At 34.2% G+C, this 13,988-nt stretch overlaps 2 protein-coding genes across 3 annotated transcripts; one reads left to right on the top strand and one right to left on the bottom strand.

Moving 5' to 3' along the window:
* LOC8289828 (anaphase-promoting complex subunit 4) lies at positions 1-7,020 on the top strand. The gene is made up of 19 exons (XM_015722689.3): positions 1-379; positions 464-575; positions 754-845; positions 1,136-1,219; positions 1,463-1,702; positions 2,285-2,365; positions 2,453-2,595; positions 2,799-2,959; positions 3,056-3,156; positions 3,241-3,315; positions 4,063-4,242; positions 4,580-4,662; positions 4,743-4,841; positions 4,994-5,098; positions 5,439-5,577; positions 5,677-5,904; positions 5,980-6,132; positions 6,214-6,295; positions 6,560-7,020. The coding sequence occupies exons 1-19, from the start codon at positions 311-313 to the stop codon at positions 6,652-6,654; spliced, it is 2,322 nt and encodes a 773-aa protein (XP_015578175.1). The 5' UTR covers positions 1-310; the 3' UTR covers positions 6,655-7,020.
* A 215-nt stretch (positions 7,021-7,235) lies between these two features.
* On the bottom strand, positions 7,236-12,529 carry LOC8275403 (calmodulin-binding protein 60 D). Of its 2 annotated transcripts, XM_048373886.1 has the most exons (9): positions 12,212-12,529; positions 11,715-11,915; positions 11,108-11,183; positions 10,733-10,791; positions 9,456-9,949; positions 9,159-9,319; positions 8,867-9,070; positions 8,466-8,703; positions 7,236-8,337 (listed from the first exon to the last, which is right to left on the bottom strand). In XM_048373886.1, exons 2-9 carry the CDS (start codon positions 11,825-11,827, stop codon positions 7,781-7,783), a joined length of 1,902 nt encoding a protein of 633 aa, XP_048229843.1. In that variant the 5' UTR covers positions 11,828-11,915; positions 12,212-12,529; the 3' UTR covers positions 7,236-7,780. The 2 variants fall into 2 exon arrangements, with proteins under 2 accessions (XP_048229843.1, XP_015578176.1); XM_015722690.3 differs by having other exon boundaries at positions 11,715-12,529.
* Between the last annotated feature and the right edge of the window lie 1,459 nt (positions 12,530-13,988).

The following is a 13,988-nucleotide window of genomic DNA, read 5'->3' as shown; positions in this document are numbered from 1 at the left end:
TGCAATACTATTAATAAATGCATATTGATTGAAATAACAATAAATATTATGTGTCAATTGGCAACAAAATGTAACTTAACCGTTATTTATTAAGTGTCAGACATTGCTAAAAATGCCAAAAAAAAAAAATATAATATCTTAGAACAAAAATACTTTAAATCCAAAATAGTTTAATAAAAATTTTCAAAAAATTTAAAGGGTCACCCTTTGTTCTCTTCAGGTACTGGTAGCTAGCAGGTAGCTCTTCCCTCTACTCATCATAATAATAGTACTTCACGGCGCTGTTGCCATCGGCGGCTGTTTGTCGGCAATGGAAACCGATGACGAGCAGCGAGTGCTTCCATTTCAGCTTCAATTTGACAAACCAGTCGCCTCTCAGGTTTTAACGGATCTCTAACTTCTCAATTGATGCGTTATGTGTGTACTTCAGTGCACATTATAGTAATATTTATTCTATTCACAGATTAAAATTGCGGAATGGAATCCAGAGAAGGACTTACTGGCTATGGTAACTGAGGATTCTAAGATTTTACTCCATCGTTTCAATTGGCAGCGCTTATGGACTATTTCCCCTGGTAAGTTTTATACACAATGTCTAATCTGTTTGGCTGATATTCCTATTATTTAGATTTCATAAAAATGTTTTATTATGCTGTCTACTTTATTTAATTTATCATTGTACGAATGGACTTTTGAATTAGGCTACAAGGCCTTTTCATGATTTCTTTTTTTTAATTTACAATTTTTTATTAGGAGGTTGCATCACATCGTTGTGCTGGCATCCTGATGGTAAAGCAATAGCTGTTGGACTTGAAGATGGAACCATTTCCTTGCATGATGTTGAGGTGAATATGCTTTTCTGTACTAAATTTAGAATTTATAGGTTTTGTTGACAAATTTCTTAAGCTCGTGTATATTGTGATATAGATTAAACGCACTTAAGTAATTGCAGTTATTTTTTCTGGGTTTTAATTTTTTGTTTTCTTTTGTTGCTTTCTTTTCCCTCTCTCTATACCAATATTTGTATTCAATCTCGGATGTGCCCATAAGCATTGTTATACTCCTTTGCATTTTCTTCGTTATTTGTTATCTTGATTATTGTGCTTCTCTAATCCTGTCCTTGTATATCATGCAGAATGGGAAATTATTGAGAAGCTTGAGGTCTCATACTGTTGCGGTTGTGTGTCTTAACTGGGAGGAAGATGGACTAGTGAATAAAGTTGGTGCCCTTCTTATTTCATTGGCTATGCATAGGGATTAGATTTTTCAAAATTAAGTCTTTGTTCCCTTATTTGAAATATATATCCACTCAAGTAATCATAGTTGAAAACATTGATACGTTTCATAATCATGCGCTGCCTTATTACATTTTTCAACTGAGTTAATCTTTCTTTCTTTTTCCCTCTTCTCCAATGAGCAACGATTTACTATCATCCCCAATCATTATTCGAATTTGGTTCAGGATGATTTGTGTAACTACTTGACATATGAAGATCGCACTTCTCGTTTCTTCCCTCCTGCTCCAAAGCCCCCTCGGATGCCTGGTGTGGTATCTGGAGATACTGGTTTCATGGATGGCAGTGAAGATTCTTATCAAGAGTTATCAAGTTCTTCTTACCAACGCTTTAATATTCTGTGCAGTGCAGACAAAGATGGAAGTATTTGCTTTAGTATATTTGGAATTTTTCCAATAGGACAAATTGTGAGTCATTTATCTGTATCATTCTTTCTCTTCATAACTGTCTGCTTTTTAACTGTATCCCAAAATTGTTGAACCTAGTGGAATTCTAGCCTACGTTTATCAGCTTGCTTCTAATCATATTTGAAATTTGGTTTGAGAGACTGGTATAGGATTGATGATAAATTTGACAGTGTATGACCTGTGCAAATAGCTATGACCTTGTACTAAATCCGGGTTACAACTACTTGTATAAGTACAAACACAGGCACTAGGATGGGGGTTAATTTAAGATGAGCATTCGTGAATTCATTGACTGGTTCACTTAGGCATGAATTATTTTATCTTTTCCCGTATATTTTTTATTTATTCTAAGAAATTCATGCTATAAGGTATCACTGCAAGCATAAATGCTATCCATATGTCTTTTTATTGCTTTCAGCATTTTATTCTTAAATCAGCAAGTCATTTTATTTGTCTACTGATTAAGATAATGAGTTTTTAATCATGATCTTCAACCTGCCACTTAAATCTGCTATGTTTTTCTTTTCCCTAATCTTGAACTTGTGAATTTGGCAATTTGCTATATGTGCAAAATTAATGCAGAATATACACAACTTTTCTGTTTCTACTCCACTTGTGGATAAGCAATCAACTTGCCAGCTTATGAATGCATCCATTTACAAGGTATGCCTTGCTCTATGTGCTCATTCTTAATAGTTTAATTCTACTAAGGCAAGGTGATGTTCATATGTGCATATTTGTTGTCATTAGGTTGCTTTGTCAAAAGACCTTTGTCATTTGATTGTCATGTGCTCAGGAGAATTCAGTGAAAATATGGTTGAATCAAGAGAAAGTCAAATGACTGGGCATGGCTCACATAGTTTAGTGCTTGATACTTCTATATTTTTTAAGAGGTAAGTTATCAAAAAAAAAAAAAAGTGTAGTCACTCACTGGTTGTCTGTAAAACTAGACATTTGGTTTTGAGTTATTGGGATTTTCTCTGCTTTGTGCTCCCTGACCACTATTTCATTCATCACCAAATTCCAATGTTCTAACCTCGAAGAATACTTGTACTTGCTATTAATGTTCTTGTGATTGATTTTCCTGTCGTTTTAGGAAAAACGAACTCCATCAGTTGGCCCAACAAGCTTCTAACATTGAGGAATTAACTGAGGTTATCCGGGCATCATTATCAGTTATGTCAAAGCAGTGGTCAGATGCCATGCGCATGTTTCATGAGAAGTTTGGTTCTCTATCTACTTTGATTAACGACCATGGTAATTGCTGGTAACAACTAATATATATCATTTAATTGGTTGTATTTCCTATTAGGTCTGCCGTCCCATTTACTGGTTTCTACTGCTTTCATATAGCCCTAGAGTCTTCTCCCCAGGAGGAGTTTCTGAGCCTTTTAGGTGGTGCTCGCACTAGTCCAGCAATACATCAATTTCTGGTTAATAGTCTTGGTGAATTGGTAAGCTTGCCCTTATCTATTTGCCTCATGATTATAGTATTCATTCCATTCTTTTTTTATTTTTCTTTTCTTCATGGTTGACAGGGTGTCAAGCGTGTTTCAAAAGTTGTTTGTGGTGCTGGAAAAGAACTTCAGCGTATTGTTCTTGATCATATGCAGGTGGGCACTGTTTGAATTTGTTTTATGCGGTTAATGTGGTATTAAATAAAAGTCCTTTCTACAGTACCTTAGGTTAGGCAGTACTTCATATTGGATGGATCAGTTACCGGATTCAGGATTTGGGTATAACAGAAGCTCTGATGGCATGTATATTGAACTCTTTCAGTGATAGACATCATATGCATTCAGGAATTCACATAAAAATGAGTGTTACTGGTTGGGGTGCAATAATCTATTGAACATATGTATATATAGATAACACATCCATACATCTATACAAAATATGTGTTACTGCCATATAATTTATATGCATGATTATTTTAGCTTTCCTTTGAACTAAAATAATGTAGTTCTTTCAGAAAATTCACCATATTGTTATTCTTTTGTTCTTAGCAATGTCAAATTTATGAATCTCCCTCATGAATGGCATTATAGCTTTTTGTTCTTCCAATCCTAACTGAAAGGGTAATTTCTATAGGCTTAAAGTCTTATATGTTTGTTATTTCAAATCATATTGTTACATGGTTAACTAGCTGTTGATATGTGCCTTTTACTTCTCTTGCAAAATTCTAAAGCAGACTTCATGTTTAAGGCTTATATGTTTTCTGTTTATTTTCTCATTGCTATCTAGTTCTGTTAGCATTTGCTCTTGACAAATTTTAGTCTGCCTCGTATGGTTTTGTTTTGTTCTGTTCCTTATACCAAGAGGTTTGAGTAAAAACTGAGGGATAATTATTTATTCCCCAGCCTGCTGCAGAAATTGTTGCTTTCAGGATGGGAGAACTAAGAGGTCTTTCAAGATGGCGGGCACGCTACCAAGGTATTGGTTTAGATGAGATGCTTATCGATAATGCAACAGAAAAATCTGGCATGATACTAGTACAAATTGAACGGTTTATGAGGGTACTCTCATCTGTGGAGCAACAGGTACTGCGATTTGAGGAATCAAAACTCTATTAATTTTTCTAGAGCTAGTGAAACTACTAGATTATTTTTCTTCAACCTCAAGAGAAATGGTGATCAAAAGGACCTAAACTTCTGAATTAATTAAAGTCAGCTATTTTACTTTGTACTACTTTGTTTGAACCCATATTCTTGAAGATGAGATTCCTTTTAGCAAACTTTTAGGATTGCTTTATTGGCTGTTGATCGCGAACAATCAGTTAAAATAACTTGTTTTTGCAAGTAGTTTATTGCAAACAATCAGTCAAAAATACTTGCTGATTATTTTGTTTCAGCTCTAGTATCTTTTGTTCTTTTTCAGTTTTCAAATTTCTTCAGTTGGCTTCTTAAATGTATAAAGCTACTTATGCAAGAACCAAGCGATCAGCTTCTGCCGTACAGCAGGTTTTTCTTTCATTCATCTTCTTGCTGTTCAGTTGGGTACCATAATCAGTTTTGCGGTCAAACTTTTGCACTTTTGGCAGTGAACTCGTTGTCATATTCTTAAAATTCTTATACGATCAAGATCCGGTTAGGCAGCTGCTGGAACTAACTGAAGTTGGCCATGATATTGAAGTTGACTTGTAAGCTATGTATTCAACTGAAAGTCATTGTACTACCTCATATACACTTATGCATGTTTTTTCCGTTTTATTTTTTCTCACCAACAATCTGAGGTTGGAGCACAGTACCAATTTTGATTCTTCAACTAATTTGATGTTGCAAAAATTTTCAGGGAAACCATGCAAAGAGTTAAAGAATTAGTTCAGTTTGGAGGATTTTCAGATTGCAAATATCTGCAAAGGACATTAGCTGAAGAATTTCAACAAATGGAGTCTAGGTATATCTTCATTTCTTCTTTTGTTGCCTAATTTATAGACAAGTAAATCGTGTGGTGGAGAAGTTCCATTGTAAATACAAATAGTATGTTGACATAGATGTTAACATTGAATATTACAAAGTTCCCTTTTAAGGCTACCAAAGTTAAAAAATCTTAAAAATGTCAATAGCATTGTTGAGGATTGAATAGACAAGTGAAACTAATTTATTTCATCAAGCAAATCAAAACTAAGTACAGTTAGCTTACAGCATACAATGGGACATCATAGTGTAATTTTAGAGTTTCATCTTTGTTAACTGTTTTTTGACTTTCCATACAAATTATGGCTCCAAAACGTTAGCTTCAAGGAGGCGTTTCAGATGCCCTTCACTACAATTTCAAGAAAAATAATTTGCAATGATTTGCTGCCACTATTTCCACTTTCATCTTCCCCAGCATCTACAGCCATGAAAATTCCTCTGTCAATATCATACTATGAGGTAGGCAGTCTCTTTTTCCTGGGATAAACTACTTTAAGTTGCTATCTCTTAGCCAATGAGGAACTTAAGAGTATCCTTTCTTTTTCCAATGTCTTGTAGGAGGTTTCCCAATCTGTTTCAGTTCACCAAACTTATGAACAAAGCCTTGTTGATTACATATGCTTCCAAGTGCCGAAGGAACCTTCTTCAAATATTTCAAATCATATCGGCATAATGAGAGGTTTTATGCATGATTTGAGTAATATAAGGAAGGGCTATACTTCGTTGGAAGCTGTATTGTTGTCTATACCTGCTGGTTATAACTGTGTTGATCTCTCTTTATATAAGGTGAAATATCAGAATTTACTGTGACCTTTAGACTTCCCCTGGGGGGACGCTGTGTAACCTATATTATTTAAACAGGATAGTCAAATAGTCTTGCTATTAAATGCGATTGCAACATCATCTGAAAGCTCTGGAGATGCCTGTATGATGGTTGTGCAAGCTAGTGAGCTTCCGTTTGTTTCTATATCAAGATCAAGTTCTCTGAACATCTGGAGATTAGATCAACTTAAGGTAACTTCTATGACTTGAATATAATATACTCTGTACAGAATCTGAAATATAAACTCACTTCTATATGTATTGGACGTTTAGGATTCCTCTGTGCAACTACAAATGGAGAACGAAAAGGTCCGCTGCATACCTCATTCTGTTATTGCTCCCTTGGCAGTTAGTGGTAAGCTTTCCTCATGGTCAGTTGCTTATTTTTCAAAAGGGCCTTCATGTTCATATGCTTAATCTCCAAACAGATTCTGCATCGACTCCATGTTTTCTTGTGCTTGAAATTTACAACTGATTAGGTCCTCAAAGCGGCGATGCCTATTGCATTCATGACTTCTGATTTTCCCTTTCCATAGGACAGTTAATTTGCATCATTTCACCCAAACTAAAGTATAGAACTGAAAATCCCATAACCTTTTGTCAAAATTCTCTGCAACAGCATCTAGAGGGGTAGCTTGCGTCTTTGCTACAAGAAAGCGTGCCTTGGTTTACATCCTGGAGGAAGATGAAGATGAAGTTCCAGAAATAGAATGACTGTCCTCTTCTGCCTGTGGGTGAATTAATCCCTGTGTTCTGGAACAGTCTGCTGTTTCATGAGTTTCACATTCAGCTCCATGTATCAACTCTGTAATTTAATCCATTTTTATTTTCCTAATTATACGGTTATACTACACAAGCTCTGGTAAAGCAGCTATTGGAAGCCTATCTACAGAAGTTGAGGATCATGCATTGTGGTCAAAGGTACCAAGGGGGTAAGTGATGAAGATTTGAAGAAGATTGAAGAGGACGATTGTAGCTAATAGCTATTGGTGATTAAACTTCAATATGTAGCACTAAAGTATCATAACTCAACTTTCATTTTGTTCCAAGCTATCTAATGTTTTTATATTTTCATATTTACACTGATAATATCATTGCTGCATCTCTGACCGTGTCGGGCTCCTCCAATAGCCTTGGCCCGGGCCTATGTGAAATTGAAGTGGTGAGCTGCCCATCCCACCCGCCCGGTTGCACGTGGGATTTGCGAAAAGCAGCATCCTGCGATGTTCATAACCAATTGGTTCCTGCCATACCAGTAGGTACCAGAGGTCGTTGCTGCTAGTTTAACTAATAAATAAACTGAAAGAGAATAGATTTGAACAGGTACTTCGTCTCTACAACCAGCAATTATTTTAATGTTACAAAGGAACAACAATCATACGCCATTCGTTCATGTTGTACCTCGAATGACACAGAGCATATATAAAATGTACTAGCCAATCGTGGCTAAAAGTAGCCTCAGATTCTACCCTATCTACTTTCTAAAAATGCGGAAATTAAAATGCCCATGCTAAGCTTTCCTTGCTTCAGGAAGTGCCCTACTAAGATAAGACGTTTCTCCACCGACACAATAGAGAATTCCACCAATTAAACAGCCCTGTCAATCATCTTTGCCAAGAAGGTAACTATAGAACAACTGTTAAGAGATCATATATGCTAACTATACAGCAAAAAACTCTACAGTGACGGCGGTCACCAAATGCGAGGATTATACAGCAGGACCTCGAATAAAATGACTCTAGCCAGTCATGCAAACTGATAACCAGTCTCTAATCGAGTTAGAGAGGAACTTGCAGGAATTCAGAAAGTTGATTACCGAAACCTGGCCACAGGCCAAATTTTAGGGATCATCCAACTCTATAAGCTGTGCCCGCCTTTCAGCAGCTCTCTTCCTGACAAAGATGCCCCATCTTAGAGCAGCCTTGAGCTTTAGCCATCCAATGACTGCTTTGCCAGATGAACGAGATTGATCATCACCGAAACTGTAGTTTGGAGATGGGGCAGGTACATATGATGACGGGTAAGGGTACCCATCTTCACCCATATTAAGGGAGGAAAGGCCCTGACCTCCCATGTTGAAGATACGAAGAAGGTGCTGCATATCGTCATTTTCAAGCATCTCATTACTTCTCACTCGAAGATCCTCCTCTGGGAAGAAGTCCTCAGATCCCCTATATGAAGTAACATTTGGTGTACAGACACCTTGGAAGCTCGATGTAGATGATTGCGGTGGAGCAAGCGCCAGTAAACTGTCACTTCTTGAAAACTGATTTTGCTGCGAAGTACTCGGTAAAGGGTTCTGTAGAGGCATTGAAGCAGCATCAAATTGAAAAGGCGTATTGATATTTTCATTCTGTGCTTGCATTGAGAATCTTGCAGCCATATTATTATTATAACCTAGAGACAGAGCAACGTTCACATAGTCAGCAACCAAATATGTGAAGAAGCATAGAACAGCTCATCATGCTAACCAACTACTTTCTATGTGATTAATACGTGATATGATGATTCTGAACTCTATGTACCTCCAACTGTAGGACCTGAATCCATAGCAGGCTGCTCTGGAGGAACTGGAACTGATAGCGTTGGTAAAGTAACCTGATGATCATAAGAGTTCAAAAAATCTTCTTGACAAATTGGATTGTCAGTTTGGGAAGCAACTATGTTCTCATTCTGCTTAAAGTCTAGGAGTGTTTTGCCATCATACTCTATGACATGCATCCAATTTTCATATGCCTTCTTCACCAATCCATCCACATAAACCTGCAGAAGACAAATAATTCACAAAGTTCTCAGTACATCATCATTTTGTCCTTAAAATTTTGTTGGTTTTAGACTTGGTTTTCTGAGAGCATACTAACAAAATGATAATGGCATTAAATTATGCAACATCAATTGCAATGACCAAAACTGCAGAATCACTTACCTTCTGATTGTCGGAAAGAGATTCCACTGAATAGTACTGCCCAGTAGCAATTAAGCCACTTAGCTCATAGATATTGTTGAAAACAACACCAACATTCTTTTCATCCTCGGGATAGTACACATAAAGTTTCCCACTGAGAACACAAGTCTTTGCATGCTCTACAAGAACATCCCACATCTTATTTGACATGCCACTTCCAAGAATCTGCAAGAAATGGATTCATGATAGAATAAATCACAACCAATAATTGATGGATTAAAGTTGGAATTTCACAACCAAACTGCATTCTTACATTGCGCAATCTCTGGGAGTCTCTAACCACGAGTCTTAAGAAGTCTTCAACAGTAAATATCCCAGCTTTATTCAGCCTCTTGTGGAAAGATCCATCCTTGCCAATCTTTTCCAATCTCCATACCTCATCATGTAATGCCGGTGGATAGTGCTTCTTGTATACTGTGAGGAAACAAATAAAAGAAGAGGGATGGGGAAAAAGAAAAGCAGATTTAGGAACTTTCAGGTAAAATAAAACAAGCTAAAAGGGTACAGACATGAAATCTGGAATAGCTTGAAGCAACAATAATGAGCTCACATTCTCCTCGGTGATCCTTAACAGTGAAGGCGTCAGTTTTTGCTTCACGTATACGAATCGCATCACAAAAGCCTGGGGCAACCTTCAAACCTAATCTGAACTTTCTGCTTCTTATCCAGCTTGAGTTGTCAGTAAATGTCAGCTCGCCGAGAGTTCCTACACCTTCTTTCAGTGTCACTTGCAGGTCCCCAGTTAGAAGTGGCCTCTTACCCTCACGCTCTTTAACTACATGAGAGTCAAATTCTTCTGGAGTCCAATTATCATCATCTTCATTATTAAAATCACCTTCAAGAACAATTACATCCAATTTCACTGAGGATTCAGGACCCGATGTCACAACATGTCCTGTGTTTGCATCAATCAACACAATATGGACAGCAGCACCCTGCTCTCCTTCTACTTTCCCACCAGTAAAGAGAGGGAGGGACAACCTGGACCTGAAGTGCAATTGCAAGTTTCTTCCATCAGGCCCTCCAATACATTTAGGAGAAGACCTGCATTTTCTCAAACATTAGAGAAACAAAATCAGTCATGCTTTATGCATACAATTAATTCAAAATCAACAAACTGCATAGCGCATACCCTCTAATGCACAAATTATGACCCTCTACAATCCTCTCTAACTAGCAGAAAAATGATTGCATGAGAATAGTAGAAAGGATATCTGGCATCAGGAAATTGATCCCGTTGATTTAGGCTGGCTAAAGAGCCATACGCCGCCATTGATGAATGAACAGAGTAGAAAAGGATCTACCCAGAGTTAGATTGATTAACGTGGTACAGGAATGTAACGGGAGAAAGTTCAAGCATCATGGCAATTTAACTTATCCAGAGATGACGCCAAACATTGAAAACCAACTATACCGCATCACAGAAAATATATTACTCACTATACAAAAATGCAGAAGATGTAGCCCAAAATCATTCAGAATAAAGAAAGAGAATCCATATAGCCAACCCCAATTAATTTGGGTTTAAGGCTTAGTTGAGTTGAGTATGCAATAATGCTGCCAATGGCATCAAGAACATCCATAATGTCTAAACACCAATATCAACACCAAATCTGACTCTGTTAGGAGTAAAAACTTAGCATGGTTTGGTTGTCCAATAACTCAACACAGTTAAAGCCATGCAAGTTTACCAAGACAACTTTAAAAGGAATTATTTTGATTCAGCCATCTTTCTTTTTCAACTTGCCCACGCAGTGTATACTAAAGATAAAAGTGCCACTTCAGTTTTTTCTTTTCTCAAAACAAGTAGAGAAAGAAGTTGCATACCGTCCCGTAAGTTTGGCAGAGCCTAATTTTGCTAAAGCACGCTCCACTTCTTCACTAACCTGCTCAGTATTTAAGATGGTTAAAAACTCAAGAATATTCCTAAAGCACCAGGCATGAAATGTATAAACCAGTAAAGGAGATTCTTGTCGCATGCATGGCAAAGAAGTCACAGAAAATGCCTTATTGAAAGTCAGTTAATTTTGGCTTATTAATTCACCATTCCAAGGTAAATTAAGGGCTTTAGGAAAGGCAACTTACAGGAAGAAAAGGCTTGGCTAAAAACTTATTAGTCGGAAAACAATTTGTGAATAGTATTTTCAGATACTGTAATTAGAACAACACAAAATACACAAGAATCCATCCAATTTATCTTACAACTCTTCGAAGAATAGGCTCCAATGACGAACAAAGTTTCTGCAGACTATCCACCTTGAGAGCTTCAACAATTACACTGCAAGGAAATTGAAAAATGTAGACGATATGCAATAAACTTTAAAGCAAGTAAGAGGTAAGAAGGATTACCAAAAGAGACGATGAGAAAAAAGAAATAAAAGGAAAAACCATCAAATACAATGTTTAGAGTCTGGTACCGACACTGAGAACCAAGTTCATTTCATTGCAGAGTCATCAGAATAGAATCAAACGCAAGCAGAAGAATATATTTTTAGTGCATTCTGCTTTCAGAACCTTTCTCAAAACATAAAGCTTGACCAGGAAAATGATTTCTTTATCCCTCAGTTTGAAATATCACTCATTTTTCTTTTACGTGGATTACTATTTGAAGTTAGGTTAAGACAGATTCCTAGAAACAGAAATGAGTTTCCAATTTCAAACCCAAGTCAAAGATTTAAGTGAATCAACTGACAAACGTCTACAACTAAAACAAGTAACTGATTTAAACAGTCACGTCATAATCAAAGATAAACCTGCAATAGTTAGAATTATAAACAAAAAATCTTTAAATGTAAGTTATAAACTTTACCTAGCTAAAGCAGGTCTTTTTTTATCAGGCTGGCCTTCATCACCAGAGCTTGAATCCAATCCTCTCTTTTCTCGGGCCATACTACTTGATCTCTCCATGAACCTCGTTTGCATCTTTACCAATGCCCAGCACCCCCTTTTGTTTGGTTTCCCAGAAATAAAATAAAATAATAATAAAAAAAAGTAAAGCTTGCAAATTTACCTGCAATGAAAACACCAAGTTTCTCTATCTCGTAAACAAACAAAGAAAAAACACAGGCTAAGCCAAATAAAAATTTTAAACAGGTAAATGCAAATCCATTTACCAAACAGAGACTTATTTAATGAACCCAAATTCCAAATTCGAATAGAAAAGAATAGAAAGAGAATAACAAAAAGCTAAAAAGGCAAAAAAAAAAAGAAAAAAGAACACTTTAACTTTAATTTTATGAAGAGAGACGAAGAGAAAGACAAAAGCGAGCGGGAAAACAAAAAAAAAAAAGAAAGCGAATTCGATACCTTAAAGAGAAAAAAGAGACCATTATTTTGTTTAAATGTTGTAAGAATATAAGAAATTTCGAGGAAATAGCGAAGAATTTTCGACGTTAAAAGAAAAGAACAAAGATGATTCTGTATCACGAATTTTGTCGTCTATTTCTGATGTGCTCTGCTCTTATTCACTACTAGTACAACAACAGTGACGGCTCTTTACCCCGTAGGGGAACGAAGGAGGACAGTACCCCTTTTGTAGGGTAGGTCACAGATAGAAGATGAGAAGTTAGAGGCGTTGGATTTGGGACTTGGGTTTTGGTTTTATTTTTATTCTATTTTATTAAGGATTAGGGGCACGTGGGTGTTTTGGGGGTTTGGTTTTCTCGTATGTTTTGGTTGATTGTATGAGTATATAGTGGATTATAATTATGCGCACATGTGTCAGTGTCAGTGTCAGCGTCAGCGTCCACCGTATTTTTATTTTATAAAAAATCTATTATCCTGCTATTATTACGTTCTCTTGTCGGAGAAACCACTGGTTTGCTTGTTTAGTTTTCTCAGTTATTATTACTTTAATTATAATTACAATATTATCCTTATTTTAAAATTAAATTTATATAAATATTTAATATTAATATAATATTCTAAAAAATAACAACAAATTACTTATTTAAAAGCTTTTCTAATTTTTTTACTTTTATTAATATAATAACATAAAATATTTTTTCATAGATTTTAGTATTATATAAATTAATATTATCAATATAATTAATATTGTTATTTTTTAAAAAATAAATTATTATTATATAATTAAAAATATTAATTTATTAGTGAATATAATATTTAAAAATTATAAAATTATTATGTAATTTAAAAACTAATTTATTAATTAATATATTATAAAAATATAATTAGTATATTATTTTTAAAATAATTATAATCTAATTAGAAAATTAATTATTATTTAATTAAAAAATTAATTTAATATTAGTAATATATTTTTTAAAATTATAATCACTGTTGAATTATGAATGTAACTTATTAATTAATAAAATAATAATAAAAATTATAAAATTACATATAAATTTAAATATCATGTACATATGTCGGAAATAAAAATTATATATATTAAGAATTAAATATATATATTAAAAAAATTAAATTTCATAAATTAATATAATAGATTTTATACTAACTATCTTTCTTTAAATTAAGAAGATTTTAATTTTTTAATTTTTTATATATTTAATATAATATTAATTTTTTATTTTAATTTTTAATTAAAGTATATATTACAAATATCTATACATGATAAATTAATCTAATTTAAGTAATTTTCTTTGTTCTAAATAAATTACTAAAAGTTGATAATTAGTATAAAATAAATAAAATAGTAAAACATAATTTGCTAAAATTATAGATGTTAGAACTTGCTCCCACGAGGGCTGGCCAAACTGAAATTTATTAATTTATTTATTTATTATAGAAAAGAATTATTTTAAAATTTATATATAAAATTAAAAAAATAAACCTTAATTGATGTTACTAACTTTAGTATTATTTATTTAAAATATATATTATTCAATTTATTATAAAAATTATATTCTAAGACTATAAAATATCAAAATTGGTCATACATAATAATATTTATATAAATTAATGAATGGCATTTATAACAATTTATATACTTAGATGAATAATTGTAAGAAAGAGAATTATAATCTATAAAACAAATAAAAAATAAATAAATAAAAATATTATTTTTTAAAAATATCAGGATTATCTTTTATATAAATTCATTTTT

Source organism: Ricinus communis, chromosome 5 (genome assembly GCF_019578655.1).
Source record: "Ricinus communis isolate WT05 ecotype wild-type chromosome 5, ASM1957865v1, whole genome shotgun sequence".
Classification (NCBI taxonomy): Eukaryota; Viridiplantae; Streptophyta; class Magnoliopsida; order Malpighiales; family Euphorbiaceae; genus Ricinus; species Ricinus communis.
Note: the sequence above shows the minus strand (reverse complement) of the source record. Positions and strands in the feature narration are given on the sequence as shown.

What these genes read in the sequence shown, in the direction of transcription:
- LOC8289828 (XM_015722689.3), top strand. Translation starts at nt 311, where the DNA reads ATGGAAACCGATGACGAGCAGCGAGTGCTTCCATTTCAGCTTCAATTT. An exon ending in TGTCAATATCATACTATGAG is followed by an intron (nt 5,578 to 5,676) that starts GTAGGCAGTCTC and finishes AATGTCTTGTAG; the next exon opens with GAGGTTTCCCAATCTGTTTC. An exon ending in TGCTCCCTTGGCAGTTAGTG is followed by an intron (nt 6,296 to 6,559) that starts GTAAGCTTTCCT and finishes TCTCTGCAACAG; the next exon opens with CATCTAGAGGGGTAGCTTGC.
- LOC8275403 (XM_015722690.3), bottom strand. Translation starts at nt 11,827, where the DNA reads ATGCAAACGAGGTTCATGGAGAGATCAAGTAGTATGGCCCGAGAAAAG. An exon ending in AAAAGACCTGCTTTAGCTAG is followed by an intron (nt 11,184 to 11,714) that starts GTAAAGTTTATA and finishes ATTTCCTTGCAG; the next exon opens with TGTAATTGTTGAAGCTCTCA. An exon ending in TAAGGATCACCGAGGAGAAT is followed by an intron (nt 9,320 to 9,455) that starts GTGAGCTCATTA and finishes GTTTCCTCACAG; the next exon opens with TATACAAGAAGCACTATCCA.